Source organism: Anthonomus grandis, chromosome 5 (genome assembly GCF_022605725.1).
Source record: "Anthonomus grandis grandis chromosome 5, icAntGran1.3, whole genome shotgun sequence".
NCBI lineage: Eukaryota > Metazoa > Arthropoda > Insecta > Coleoptera > Curculionidae > Anthonomus > Anthonomus grandis.
Window position 1 is genome coordinate 63,385 of NC_065550.1, and position 15,700 is coordinate 79,084.

The 15,700-nt window shown below is 33.1% G+C and overlaps 2 protein-coding genes across 2 annotated transcripts in view; one reads left to right on the forward strand and one right to left on the reverse strand.

The window, feature by feature from the left end:
• Nucleotides 1–15,700, forward strand: part of LOC126736035 (retinoid-inducible serine carboxypeptidase-like) — a 40,745-nt gene that overhangs the window by 21,494 nt on the left and 3,551 nt on the right. The gene's annotated exons all lie outside the window — the stretch shown is intronic.
• The window catches only part of LOC126736022 (transcription termination factor 2), a 103,069-nt gene continuing 102,616 nt past the window's right edge, over nt 15,248–15,700 (reverse strand). Inside the window, exons 22-23 of the mRNA XM_050440211.1 lie at nt 15,514–15,671; nt 15,248–15,457 (exon numbers count right to left, since the gene is read on the reverse strand). Of these exons, the coding sequence (XP_050296168.1) occupies nt 15,310–15,457; nt 15,514–15,671 (306 nt within the window). The 3' untranslated portion in view covers nt 15,248–15,309. The remainder of the gene's footprint in view (nt 15,458–15,513; nt 15,672–15,700) is intronic.

Here is a 15,700-nt window from a genome sequence, read left to right on the forward strand (position 1 = left end):
AACCAATAGCAGTATCTGAAATATTTTTAATTTATTTTCCCATCAATCATATCTCTTTTCCATTATATCTGGTCCATTTCAACCATTAAACCTATTGTTAGTAAATTCGAGTCCAAAGACATTGCAATAAATAATTGTAAATCTTTAACTCAGAAGATCGAAAATAGATCCGAAAAAAGAGAGAACAGAACTCTTAATATTTTACTAAGTGTGGAGAAATAAAATAAAATACAATAACTTTTTTAAAAATAATAGAGAATTACATAAAAAAATAAATTAATCAAATGTTCAAACAACCCCCCATTAACAGCTAAACAATATCCTAACCGCTCATAAAATTCATTTCTAACGTTACTAAGTTGATATTGGGAAATTTTATTACATTCTAACGAAATAGCATTTTGTAACTGGTTTAGATTCTCAAATTTTACACTCTTTAAATGACCCCACAAAAAGAAGTAATTCGGTGAAAGATCAGGTGACCTGGCTGGCCAAAGTATCCGGTACCGTGGACCAAGAATATTGCCGTTAAAAGCATTTTCCAAGCATTTTCCTAAACAACTTCTTCCAAGGCGGGTCCAATTTGATTTTGAAATAAGTCCAAATAGTTTTCAGCTGTTAGGTCCATAAAAAAGGGTCCAATGATATGGTGTCCGATAATTCCCACAAATACATTTGTTTTTTGGGGATATTGTGTCCGAGTATGAACAAAGTGATGTTCATTTTCTTGGCCCCAATACCGGCAATTCTGAACATTTGGTTCATTCTTAAGGGTAAATGAACATTCATCGGTAAAACAAATATTTCTTAAAAAACTCCTATCATTATTTGCTCTTTCCATCATTTCAAAACAAAATGCCATTCTTCGCTCTTCATCTCCTTCCTGAAGCCGCTGATGTTTTTCGAATTTATACGAATAATATTGGGGAATATATAATTGCACTTTTGAAAATTCTTCTAACTTTGTACCTACAAACTAAAAAAAGGCAGATTCACACTTTGCGGTAGGCGAATGTTAACTTTTACCTAGTCGCTATAAAATGATATAATCTCACTTTGAATTAGATACGTTTTAACTTTAACCTTTTTTATTGCAAAATGATACATTCGCACTATGGAATGGGTACATTTAAACCTAAGGCTTGCGCACTATAAAATAACAGAATCGCACTCTGGATTAGGCTGGCTAGGTTACTTGCACATAATTTGTAGAGTGACTTTCTCAGCCTCTCTCTCCCGGTTTATTTAGTTAAAATTCTATGTAAGTCTAAGTAGATTGTTTCAAAGAGCCAATAGCAATCTTTTTTATTTAAAAAAAAAATATAAAAATGTTCACTTGTATCTGCATCGAACTTTAGCGCTTCCACATTGCCAGGAAAGTTACTTTACAAATTTTCTGGAAGCAAGTCAAGTTTCGATTGGAAATAATAATTAACAAAGTTTAATGGACGTGTAATTTCTATATACAGGGTGTCCATTTATAAACTGACACATTTTAACTGCTTATAAGTCGAGAACGAAAAATGACAACAATGTGCGGTTTTCACAGAACTTATTATAATATTTTTAAAGTTTTTTTTGACAGTGTTGCCAAGTTTCAAAATTTACCTGAAATAGGAGGAAAAAAAATGATGATTTTCAAAGGCCGAATTCTCAAAAATTTTAAATGTAACACCCTGTACTTTTTAATTTCACATTAAAGCCTGTTAAATCCCATTTCCGAAAATGTATAAATTGTCTTAAATTCATTATTTTTTTTTATAATTAAGTTTAAAGTCTACAAAATTCAAACTTTCCAAAAAATAAAAAATCGCGCCCTTGAAAAAAGATATTTAATGTGCAAAACACTACTAGATCTTTTTAGAAATGAGCCGGATACCAATTTAATAATGTCTGATGAGGCAACATTTCACATCAGTGGTCGAGTAAATAAGCATAACTGCCGAATTTGGGGAAATGAAAATCCTCGAGTGCATAACAAATTTGAAAAAGATTCTCCTAAGCTGAACGTTTGGTGTGCAGTATCGAAATTTAAAATTTATGGGCCATTTTTTTTCAAGAAGCAACAGTGAATGGAAACAATTACACCGATATGTTGGAAAAATTTTTTTATCCTCAACTTCAGCAGGATGGAATTTTAGACACGGTCTACTTCCAGCAAGACGGTGCACCACCACACATCTCCAGGGTTGCAAGGGATTCCTTAGATATTACTTTTAAAAACAGTAGATAGGGCGAGCAGGTCCAATCGAGTGGGCACCTTATTCTCCCGATCTAACCATTCCAGATTCTTGTATATGGGGATATGTAAAAGATGTTGCTACAATCCAACCCCAAGAAATTTGGATGAACTGCGCAACAACATAGTAAACGTTTTTAACCAAATTACACCGCGAATGCTACAAAACGCCTTCGGCAACTTATTTCTCCGTTTACATTTGTGTTCCGAGCAAAATCGGGGTCATATTCAGCAGCTAATTTATTAGTTATAAATTAAAATTAATTTCTTCAATTGTTTGTTGTTAAAATTGTTATAAATAATTGTAATTTAATCCATAGAATAAATACTTTTTATAGACATGGCAATAGCACAAATTATTTAATTATGATCATGCTAAAGCGATACATAGGCAATTACCAGAAAATGTTCATCAATCGACAATCATCGAATATGTATTCTAGGAAAATTTTTAAAAAGGTGTCATTTACTAAAATTAGCTCTGTAAAAAAAATAATGAACTTAAGACAATTTATAAATTTTCGGAAAGGGGATTTAACAGGCTTTAATGTGAAATTACAGGGTGTTACATTTAAAATTTTTGAGAAATCGGCCTTTGAATATCTTCAATTTTTTCCTCCTATTTCAGGTAAATTTTGAAACTTGGCAACACTGTCAAAAAAAACTTTAAAAATATTGATGAAGTTCTGTGAAAACCGCACATTGTTGTCATTTTTCGTTCTCGACTTATAAGCAGTTAAAATGTGTCAGTTTATAAATGGACACCCTGTATAATATAATTTCTATATATAAAATTATTAAAAAAAAAATAAAAGGGTACTGGCATTATTACATAACTATGTATATTATGTATGAATAAAAAAGTATCATAAAACAAATATGTGTGAAATAGGCTATAATACTACTGAATTATTAGAGCCTTTTTTGCTCTGGACGGCCTTCCTCTCTTTCTTTTTAGGCTAAGAGGTACATTTTTCGCTTCGATTGGCACCTTTTCTCGCTTCAAAATGACTAACAAACCCAACGAATGTTGGCATACATACTGTTTCAAAAAACTTGAGCAAGTACACCGAGATGTTACTTTGTCATTGTCAGAATAGACAGTTATTCTAACTATTTTCTGAAATTTACGAAAACTTTCAAAACATTCCCAATTCAAGTGGGTATTTTTCCACATTGTGATGTCTTCTTGGGTTAACACTTCTGCTCCATTCGTTGATTTTGTATAATAAAAAAAAGTTCTTTCATCTTTTTTTTCTTCAAACATTTTCGGTTTTAATTTTACCCACTGATAAACTTCTGTCCATATTTTTGTTGTTAATTTTTAATTTAATGGTTCCAGCAAATGGTTTGTGATTGGGGTGCAATGGGTTACGTTCATACGACCATTTTTCAACTAATGAAACTCTCAAAACTTCCAGAAACTGACCTACAGGAAGTCGTTCTCTAAGAGTCTGTTCTTTTTTTATGACGGAATTTGTTGATTCCAGTCCATTATTAGAGCTTGGAAATTGATCACTGGCACCTTCGTACCAAAACTGATTTTCTCCGAGCCACGTCTTTTCGAAATAATTTACGAAGTTCTTTATACTTGGGTTTTCGTCACCCACACCATTCCATTTTTTAGGAATAGAAGTACAGCAGCTGTAAAAGTCTCATCGTCTATACTGACTTGTAGGGCATGAATATCTCGAATAATTTCATTTTTTTCTTTTATATTTCGAATTTTTGACTCAATGTTTTTCAAAACATGAAAAAAACACTGAATTCTTCGATCTGGTATTCCGAACACTGCTTTAAATCCATTTGTGATTGCAACAGAAGCATCAGCAAGCAGCACATTTGGTTCCCAAATTGTTCCATGTAGACTTAAACACGATTTTTTTAGTGAATTAAATATAAAGGAGAAATCAGCTTCTGTTTCGCTATAACAAACTGCAACAGCAAGTGGGTGAAATACTCTGCAAACATCTGATGTTCCAACTATCAGAACTGGATAACCATGCCAAATTAATTTGTATGTGGCATCAGTTTGGATTTTCTTGATATGCGTTAATATTTGTAGAAGTCTCTTGGTGGATAGAACAATTTTCAAATCCTGGTTTTGAGAGTCCATGTCATCAACTTCAATTTTAAAATCTGAAGATAAAAATATGTTCGTTATTATATCAAAATTATATAAGAGACTTACCTAATACAAACGGTTGATCTTCATTATTTGGAATTGTGGAGTTAGTAATGCATTAGCTCTGTAATTCTCCTGCAGAAATAGTAGATGATCCAAGAGTTTTTGAGCGTAATGAAGTCAAAAACGTTTTCAACTGTGATTTTACAGGTGGTTGTTCATTCCGACTACGGAAGGCTGCAATTATGGCATTAGGTTTTTTGATGCCATCGTTATAGAGCTGACGCACTAATAACTTTGCTGATGATGAAAGCCATCTGCTGTTATCTTCGTGATTTGTATGCTCATCTTCTGTTTCAAAAAGACTCACTTTCATGCATTCAGAGTGATACAATAGATACTTTCCTGCAGGACATTCATTCTTCCTATATCTACCACCTGTACATCTGAAAGTAACCTTTAATCCTTCCATTAATTTATAAGAAGTAATTTTTTTTCACATATTTTCGCTTTGAATGAAGTTCTCAGCATCCTTTCCACTATAATAAAAGGAGAGTTACACATTAGAAATGCTGTTGCCAATGGATGGAATCAGTACTTCCACTCCGTACTAGTTTTTTTGAGGCATATCAAAGGGAGGGATATCTAAAAAATTCTAAAAGATAAATTTCCCGAAAATTATTCAACTTTAAATGAAAATTATGACAGATCCTTACCCTTAAAACCCTAAAATATTAAAACGAGATATCACTGATCCCTCTTTTTACCACCTATACCAATCCCTACACCGAAACTTTGGTTTTAGGATTTATGTACATAAGTTTTGATGTAAAAATAACTAGTCTGTTGGAAAAGGGCATACAACTAGAAGAAAATTTGGAATAAGGCCAGTTTTTCACATTTACATTTCTTTTGACTCAAAAACAAATCTGTGATTCGTACGCACCAATGTAACCACATAAAAATGTTCTTGATTTCTGACTTTATCATAACACTTCCACTACTACGGAGTGAACGTAGCTCTATTTTAAACAAAAAAACTATAAAATGGCACATTCGCACTTTGGCTTAGTTATTGAAGGTCATTTGTTGCCGCCACACTTTTTTTTCGCTGGCTTCCGCTTTAGAGGTATTGCATTGTCGCTGTCGGATTCATCGGATTACGGATCGACGATAAATTCTTTACACATATTACTCATTATTTTACGCACACACGCTTGTTTGTTGTCGGAAACTAACCTATAAAAATGTCTAGTGTTTACACGCCCATGCAAAGGCACGGACTGCGAGCATCTGCGATTTAGCGTTTTTCGTTCACGTTCGGCCCTATTATTCAAAGTGCAATGTATCGTTTTTTCGTGTAAACCGCATTTAAAAAGTGCATTAAAAAATTTTAGAGTGGATTTATTTTTTTTAAAGTCGAAAATTATTACAATAAGTTGCTGCGATTATTTTCGTGTTGTATCAGATTTTATCTAGAGCTAATGTTATTTTCTCAAAGTGCGTTTTGTTTATGAAAAGTGGTATATATTAATTTTTGTGCATCACCTTTCATGAAAGTTTGAAATATTTTTTTGATGTGTATTCATTTCTTTTTAAAGTTATTTTACTCTTTTTTAAAGTGCGCAATACCGTTGTATGATGTTTATTTACCTCTTGCCCAAGAACCCTCGTACTAACCATCTTGTTTTCCTCCACACTTAGTAGAATATTAAGATCTCTGTTCTCTCTTTCTTCGGTTCTATTTTCGATATCCTGAGTTGAACATTTACAATTATTTATTACGGTACCTTTGGACTCGAACTTATTGACAATAATAGTTGAAATGGACGGAATGGGCCTGGTGGGGAAATAAACTGAAAACATTTCAGATACTGCTCTAAAACTGTTTTCAGCATAATGCCACTTAATTATGGCTATTTTTTGGTCGATTGAATAATCCATTGTTTTCAAATATCGACTGTCACTGTTTTAATGACACTTTTCCTGACGTCAGTGACAATATTCATTTTACTGGTGCCCGTTTGGTATTACCCACGAACTTAAAAATATACCTGGACTGCTAATGCATATGGCCACGATACCTAAAAATGACCACTGCATGGTGGCCGCCATTTTTATAGTGGTTGTGTCCTTTTGATGTTGGTCACTCTGAAAGTTTTTAGTGATGCCAACAAAAAATATATTAAATAACGGTAATGAAGTTGACATTTGACGTGTGAGTATAGCGGATTTCCTAGTTTTTGACGATTTGTAAACGACGCTTGGGTATATCGTCTGGAACAGGCGATATATCTTTCTCCTTATTTAATACGTGAATAATGTATCACCATCTTTATTTAAAGCTATTTGGTTCAGTTTCTCAAAGCCAAATTATTGTGAATTGTCCGTCTGTGTTGTTTATAATAGAATAATATATTGAGTTGTTGACAGAATAATATATTTTTTCTATATAAACCCTTTATAATTACAAACCCTCATAAAATCATCTATATTTTGATTCTTATATATGTACAAACTTATACGTAATATGTACAAACTTATACGTAAATACAAGCAAAAATTTAAATGAATATCATGATTTTCATGGTATTAGGATTTATAAGATTCAAGATTATCAGAATGATAAAACAAATATTTTAAAGTGCACGCATCTATTCCAAGTTGATTGAAATTTTGTCTCATTTTAGGTGAAGATTACTTTCTTTCATAAATTTTAAAGAAATTCTTAAAGAAGTACCCGAAAAATCACAGATCTAACGCAACTATCTTAAATTCTATATGTAACTTTCTATTTTGTATTTTTGTAAACATAACCTCTCAAAAACTTTAATTGTTTTGTTTCCCCACAGTTGGCACAATTAAAATTTGTCAGAGTGACCAACATCGAAAGGACACAATCACGCAAAATGGCGGCCCCCTAATAGTGGTCATTTACTTTTCATTGAATTAGCACTCCAGGTATATTTATAAGTTCGTGGTTTTACCTGAACCGAAAATTTGCTAATTTTGCAATTAAATTTAATTGAATCGTGAATTTCGAAAAGGACTCAACTCGGATTTTGATCAAATTTGACTTTTCCGCAAATTTTTCAGGTTCAATAGTAGGCCAACATTTTATGAAGGAAAAGGGCTCATATTTGATTTTGTTCTTACAAATACGAACTCGTGGTTTTAAAACAAAATTTCGAAAAAGACTCATCTCGCTGAGATGGGTCCTTTTCGTAATGCATTGCGACGCGTTTAGTAAATGAAGCGAACCAAAAAGGGGATTTCTTATTTTTATAAGACGTGAATTTTATTGGAGTATAGGCATCGTAAAGTTTGCTTGTTTCAGTCGCTTTACGACAGTTGCTTGGTGTACGTCAAGTTTATCATTTGAATTAGTAAACAATCACATATTTTGGGTACTGTTTTGTTCAACGTTACTAGTTTTTTTCTAAACAATGAGTGAGTCTAGTAGTTCGGACGAGGCAGATACAGGAGTAGAGAAAAAGAAGCGAGGAGTAAGAAATAGTGAAATGTATAAGAATGTAATTATCAAAAAAGCCAAAGTTAAGGGACTTGCACACACAAACCACGTGGGTAAAAATATTCCTTGTAGGAAATCTGGGCCTAGTTGTAGGTAAGTGTATACCTATGTTCTATTACATAATTAAAAAATAATAGATGTGTATAGAGGTAGATAAATAATGCTATTTATTTAGTAGGTAGATATTATATTCAATATATAATATATACAAAAATGGTTTTGTGAAAAAATAGTTTTATCTTTGTAGGTGCATTCGAAAATGTTTCGATCTTTCCGATGATGCCAAAAAAGCAATATTGAATCGCATAAATGGTTTTAACAGGTTGACTGCCGAGGATTATCACCAAAATTTTCCCTACGTGCCAAAACTCATTTCCGGACAACCATTGCATATAAATTAAGGAAACGATATCAAAACGTTTGAATAATTATTTTTCTTCAAGAAGAATAAATAAAAAAAATAGCGGTCATATATGGCCGCCCGGCACTGTAGGAACAAGTCTGCCGCTGTCGCCAAGCGGGCATCGCATCGGCCATCGAACCATGCGAACGTTTCTTGTTCGACTGTAACTCAGTATGTTTTGTAGCGTGGTAAAGTGATAAATGGAGGTGAAAGTACAACTGGTCAACTGTTGATCATGTATGAATACAGTTGACGGCGTCGGGCCACGTGTTACGTACGAATGGAATAGAAACATTTAGTTCTTTCTCGATTTTCGACAAGTACGTACAAAGAGTGCAGCTATGTCTAGTCGCAGCAAACGAATTTTGAGTTTAGCCTTGAATGCCAAACTAGGTAGATTTATTTCTAAGCTGCAAACATTATCATTTACTTACTTGTTCCAAGACATATAACCACTTCTAAATATTTTTTGAAAGCGATATCAGTAGTGAAGACGAAAACGACTCAATCTTCGATCCAGCGTTTTTACCATCAAGTGATGAATATGAGTCACTTTTTTAGCCTTATGTCTGAAATATACTTACCTTCTGTGCCACAGCGGTCATTCAATCGTATTAAATATAGCAGACATGACCGCCATTCAAAAACCCAAATTGCGAACTGTATGCAAAAACTCCATACATTACTCTAGAATCCGAGGACAGAGCGGCCACAGTTCATCATAAAATACATGCTAACTCATGCCCGCTGGCAACGAAGGCTCCGGTCATTTCGGCGGGCATATATGACCGCTCGGCACTCTGCGATATAGGTAAGAGCGGTCACATATGACCGCTTGGCAGTCAACCTGTTAATACCAACGATGAACAGGATATATATATTCAAGGATTGATGGAGGCGTTCCCTGTGCAGGATACTTCTAAACGTCAAGAAGATAAAATTAGTAAGCCAAAGAGTTACTCTTATAAGTATTTTATCGAAGCAGATGGAAATAGAAAAGAAGTATATAAAGTAGCCTTTCTAAACTTGGATGGTGTTACCGACAAGAGAATAAAGAGAATTCGACTACTAAAAATTGCAAATAAAAGCCCCCACGATATGCGAGGAAAATCTGCCGGGTCTAGAAGCAATGTAATGCCCGCAGAAACATGCGCTTTAATTCAGTTTATCGAGTCAATTCCTGTTAAAGAAATTCACTATTCAAATAACATTGTAAAAAATACTTACCATCTGTTTTGAATGTGACAATATTGCATGAGAGATTTTCGGCAAAATATTCAGAAAGCAAAGTAAATTATCAGTTTTTTAAAAATTATTTCAATGTAAATTTCGACTTGGCATTTGGTAGGCCACAAATTGATGTGTGCTCAAAATGTGAAGAAATTAGCGTTAAGCTGAAGAATCCCATTTAAACGATAATGCCAAGAGGGTCGCCAGTGTGGAGCTAATCATACATAAGCGTCGAGCATCGAAGTTTTTTAATAAAGCCAAATCTATTACAGAAAAATGTAACGAGAACGGCAGTACCATTTTCGGATTGTCTTTCGATTATATGCAGAATCTACCACTGCCAGTACTTCCAGTCCAAGAAGTGTTCTATTACCGCCAACTTTGGGTATACGAATTCTGCGTACATAATACGAAAACGGGGAAGGCAACTTTGTATTCCTATCACGAGGGCCAAGCGTTGAAGGGACCAAACGAAGTAGCTTCGTTTTTAAATAACTTTATATGTAAAAATGTTCCTGAAAATATTACAGAATTACATTTGTTCTGCGACGGATGTCCTGGGCAAAATAAAAATAATGCCATAATAAAATATCTTATCGCTTTGTCACACTCGAAATTTAAAAGTTTTTCTTTATTTTCCCCAAAGAGGTCATTCCTTTAATGACTGTGATAGAGATTTTTCAATCATAAAGCGTAGGATTAGAAGAGAAGATCGTTTATTTACTCACGAGCAGTATACGAATTTAATACTCATTAGCACTAAAACAGACAAAGTTTGTGTAAAAACGAACAGACAAACTTTGTGTAAAACTTATACCGATAGCATTGATTTCAAGGCATGATGCAAAGTACACTTTAAAGCAAAACCGTTATCAGAAAGATGCTATGGAAAAAAAGTTGCTAAAGAAAACAAAGTATCTTTTCAAGTTTCAACTTTTTATGAATTTGACTTTAATCCAGAAAAGCCTGGAGAAGTTTTATGCCGCCCCTTCATTGACAGTGAAATTAATACTGAAACTTTTAGCCTTTCAAAAACTAAAGGTATTTGTGCTAATCTTCCTACTGTTGAAGACTTTCCATGCTACTCCTTAAAACTGGCAATAAATAACTTAAAAATGACTGACTTGAAAAAGTTGAGGCAGTATATACCTGCACAATATGAAGACTTTTACGATAGTATTTTGAGCTGGCCGACTACTGACAGAAAAGCAGGAGCTGACATTGAACAAGACTTTTAGCAGAGTTACTTTTTATTTGTTATTGTTTTCCAAATAAATTAACAAAAAAAAAATTGGATCTTTAAGGATTTTTTTTAGTTTTTTTGTATCTTTCTTTAAAAAATAAAGTTGAAGTTTCTTTATTAATGTTCTTGTGATTATATAACCTCCGAAGTGGTGCTTAAATTTCGATAACCGCTCATCTCGGAAAATTCTAAAGTCCATTTTCTCCATGTATACTTATTTGAAAAAAAAATATTTGGCAAGGTTAAGATCAAACAAAGGTTGTGAATATTAGGAATAGAATTCATATTTTCGTAGTTCAAATCTGACACAAGCAATTCAGTTTTTAGCTTTTCCTGCATAAATAAGGTTTTTGCGGGATAAGCCCTTTTTGAAATTCACGATTCAATTGAATAATTCAAATTCGCTTTTTAAAATTTTTTTTAACTTTGCACGAGGGTTTGCCAGATTGCTCTATTCAAAAAGTTATCTTACATTTTTTCAGGGAAGCCAATAAATAATTGATCCCCTTAAAATTTACATGGGATTTCCTATGTTCCGCTCGGCGACGCACCACCCGGTATATGATGGCGGTTCGGTGGATTATCCGAGAAAGTTTTTAGAGCTAGTCTTATATAAAGCTATTGAACGAGTTTAATGAAATAAAAATATTTTATTACCGTGGGTTCTTTTTAAGTTTATACACTATTTATAAATGCTTATAAGAGCAAGTTTAACAACAATAAAGTTTGTTTTATAATGTTATATAGCGTGCTATATGATAATTTCAAGCACATTTGTACTCCTAGGGTATCTTTTATAATAAAAAAAATATAAATGATTTTATAAAATGCTCTAATTTCGTTCTTTTTCTATATATCTGTTGCTATACTCTATTTCCTTTTGGGTTAGAGCACAGTGCCTCATTTCGTGCAGAATTTATGCAGAAGTAGCATAAATATAGGGTGAGTCTTCCATTTTTCTACATGTAACAAAATAATAAATCAGGCTGTTTATACCAATTTTAAGTGCTGTATGGTCTCAAATACAATAGGTCGTAAAATTCGGAACAATGGTTTCGAGTTCATTTTTATGACAAACGGGTTGCCAGTGTCGTCCCGACTATGGATATTAATTTTAATTTTTAAGTTAAATAATTATCTGTTATGAAAAATTTATAAATAATGTTGGATCTTATCTATTATCTATTAAATAAAGATTTTTAGAAAAAGTATGGTTGGTAGGTATAACCTATATTTATTAAATTAACAAGAAACATTTCTTAAAAGTGGAAAAGCCTCATTATAAAACTATGGCAAATAAAATGAAATATAAAAACTTGATTAATACCGCAATTTGATTGTTTTTTAAATGTTTAAAAAATTGTTGTAAAATTTCATTTTTTTAATACCAACCAATAAAAAATGCAACTCTCCAAACATATCTTGTCATTTATAAGAAAGGTACATAAATATAAGGATCTTTTAATTTATTAACCATATTAACCAATCTAAACTAAATATCTTTTGTGCATTAGTGCGAAGACTAAAATATTCATTAACAGTAAATTCCATAAGACAGTTTTATTTTGCAGGGGTGCAGTCATTGATTGCCTATAGTGTGATGTTTTGGGGATCATCCTCTGTGGCTCCTCAAATGTTTGTAGTTCAGAAAAGGATCATCAGAGCTATGCTGGGGTTGCGCCCTGGAACATCATGCAAACCACATTTTGAATAACTGAACATAATGACTGTGCCTTCAATTTACTTTATGTCCTTAGTGATGTTTGTCAAAAGGCACCCACACCTTTTTCAGTAAACAGTGACCATTATGGCACTGATATTGCAGTAATCACAAGGGGGAGGGAAGATCTTCGGGCACCAGCCCATGGTTCAGCGTTTTTTGAAAGGGGTCCTTATTATATGGCAGTTAAAGCATATGGGTTATTACCACCAGAAATAAAATCCATTAATAATAGTGTTAAATTTAGGAAAGCCACTAGTCAGTTTCTTTTAGATAAGTGCTTTTATGATTTTAAATTTAGATTTTGATGTGCCAGACCTGTGAACCTGTTACACATATGTACATATTCTATATATTTTGAACTTCATTTATTGATATTGTAATTTTAACTTTGTAGTTGCTGTTTTAACTTTTACTGTTTGTTAGTCTATTTCATTTTATTCTATATGTATTTGATTGTATCATGTTTCTTATTATATGCAATATTCATCGTGAATCTATTTTAGGGAATTCACCATTTCTGCTTGACGTTGCTTTGTCAAATTTATTTTGATTTTGTTGGCAATAAAGGAAATATTATTATTATTATTATTATTTACATATATTACAATAAAAATATTTACGAAATATACAAAAAAAATCAATTTATAAATTACACATTTCATTACTCTCATCGCTTTCATCCGAATCAGACATTCTCACTGTTATAACTAAGGGTTCGACAGTTTCTTCTAGAAGATAGCATGATTCACAGTATTGCTCCAGTTTTCTTGGGTAACGTTATCCACTGCTGCTTTCAGAAGTTCTCTCACATCTTTCAATTTAAAGGTTTTATTATTTCTAGCCACAAATCCTTTTACTTGAGCCCAAATTAACTCTATAAGATTTAATTCACAATGGTAAGGTGGCAAACGAAGTACAGTTATATTGTGTTGTTTTGCCATTTCGTCAACAACGTGTCTTTTATATTTTGATTTATTTTCTGTAACTATTGTCAGAAGCTCTGCTTTTACCGCGTCATCTCCAAAAGGTATTTCTTTTTCGGTAAGCCAGTTTTTTATTTCCCCTTTTCGCCACCAGGATGATGGTAATTTTTCTATTAATCTTGAATGGTAGCTGGCATTGTCCATAACAATAATTGAATTTTCGGGAATTGACTTGATCATTTCGGAAAAATAATCTTCAAAAACATCAGCGTTCATTTCTTCGTGGTAATCCTTAGTTGACTTCGATTCGAATTCAAACAGACCGCCATTTAAAAATCCTTTATAGCTCCCAATATGTGTAATTATTATTCTGTGGCCCTTATCTGAAGGAGACTTCAAGCCAGTCGATAAACCTTCTAAAAAAGCCTGACGGGAGCTTCCAACATTTTTATCCTGCCAGCACTTGCTCACGGTGTGTCCTTCGTTAAGCCAGGTTTCATCCAAATAATAAATGTTTCTTCCTTCCTTTCGATACTCCTTAATTTGCCTTAAATACTTTCTTCTCCAACAGACTATTTCTTCTTTATCTATTAAAATAGATTTTCTATTTTGCTTTTGCCAAGAAAAATGTAATTCGTGTAAAATTTTCCATAATTTTTTTCTCCATTTCTGGTACATTTTCGTCTTCTTTTATAAGTGTCAAAATTTTGTCGATAGTTGAGATTTCATTCTTAAAATAAAATGAATCTACTGTCCTCCTGATGATCTGCTTTGCTGTCTCATCAACTGCTATCGGCTTCCTACCGGCAGTTTTCTTTACACTCTTCTTAGGCAAGTTCTCACGGTTTTCACTTTTTCTGTCACTAAAAAGTCTGTAAATTGTTGCTTTACTTATGCCTGTCATATTGGCACATGTAGAAACTAGATTTCTAACAGTACTTAGAGGCATTTGATGCACAAGTGCATCATGTACGTTTAGGACTATAGTCCTTGCTTTAAAATCTAAAACACCTTTACACACTACGGGGCTAAACTTTGACATTCTTACAACAATTGCGCAACAATAGTGAAAAATAAATTAAGTTTTTAGGATATATCGCCATTATATACCATAAAATATAACTACCTGTTCGCATTTACAATTAAGGTACACTTAATTGTAAATGCAATTTGCACAATTTAGGTACCTATAATACTTATAAAGTCCAGTGCAACGATATATTAGAATGGTCACCCGTCAAAACACCAGCATTTTACTTGTCAAACAATGTAAATAGAAGGTGGATGACATTTTTTGGCAGGTGGCATGCTGGTGTTTTGACGGGTGACCATTCTAATATATCGTTGCACTGGACTTTACCTCCATATTTACCTACCTAGACAATATCCACTTATAAGGGTTAAAAAGAACTTGTTCATTAGGTACTTAAGTAATTCAAAGAATTTTTGGGTAAAATTGGCCTATTTCTTGCACTATTAAATAAACCCAACAAATGAAAACATTCAGGTCTTAATGTACTTGAAAAGTGGGACGCCAATGGTTTACGACCGTTTTATGGCTATCGACCCTTTCGTGTGCTCCTACGGATTAAGAAATGGACTATAGTCCAAACTTAAAATAGATAACAGATTATTTATAGGAGTTTGACTGCGCAACATTTTCCTAATTTATGTTGTTCTAGGCCCTACTGTAATTGTTTTCACTAACACCCTGCATATTGGCCAATAAATAATTTATTATTACTATTTTTATGGATCAAGGAACGTATTTCGTGCGTGAAATAAAACAAGTTTCAAGGCTTAAGTATCATACATTAAAAGTAAAAATATACGCTAAATAAAATGTCTAATTAAAATAAAAATTACAGTAATCAAAAGGAACACCAATGGCCTACATATTAAATAAGACCTTAAGGTCGTCTATTGATAATTTGTTATGATCAACCTGCCTCGTGCCGGTTAAAATACCTTCGGCCATTGCCAGTTTGTTGTCCTGCAGTCCCTTAATGCGTTCCTCAATGGAGTCCACGGTCATAAACCTGAAAGTAAAATTATCTTTACACCGTCTGGTGTTAATTGAAAGTTGCAAATTTACTTATAGACGAAAACTGGTTTGTTCTGTCCCATACGGTAGATCCTATCCTGTGCCTGATTTTCTAATTGCGGATTCCAATGTAGATCTAATAAAAATAAATGATTCGCACCGACTAAATTAAGACCCACGCCTCCTGCGGTGAGGGATAACAGCAATACCTAAAAAAAGAGAAAATTACGTAAATAAC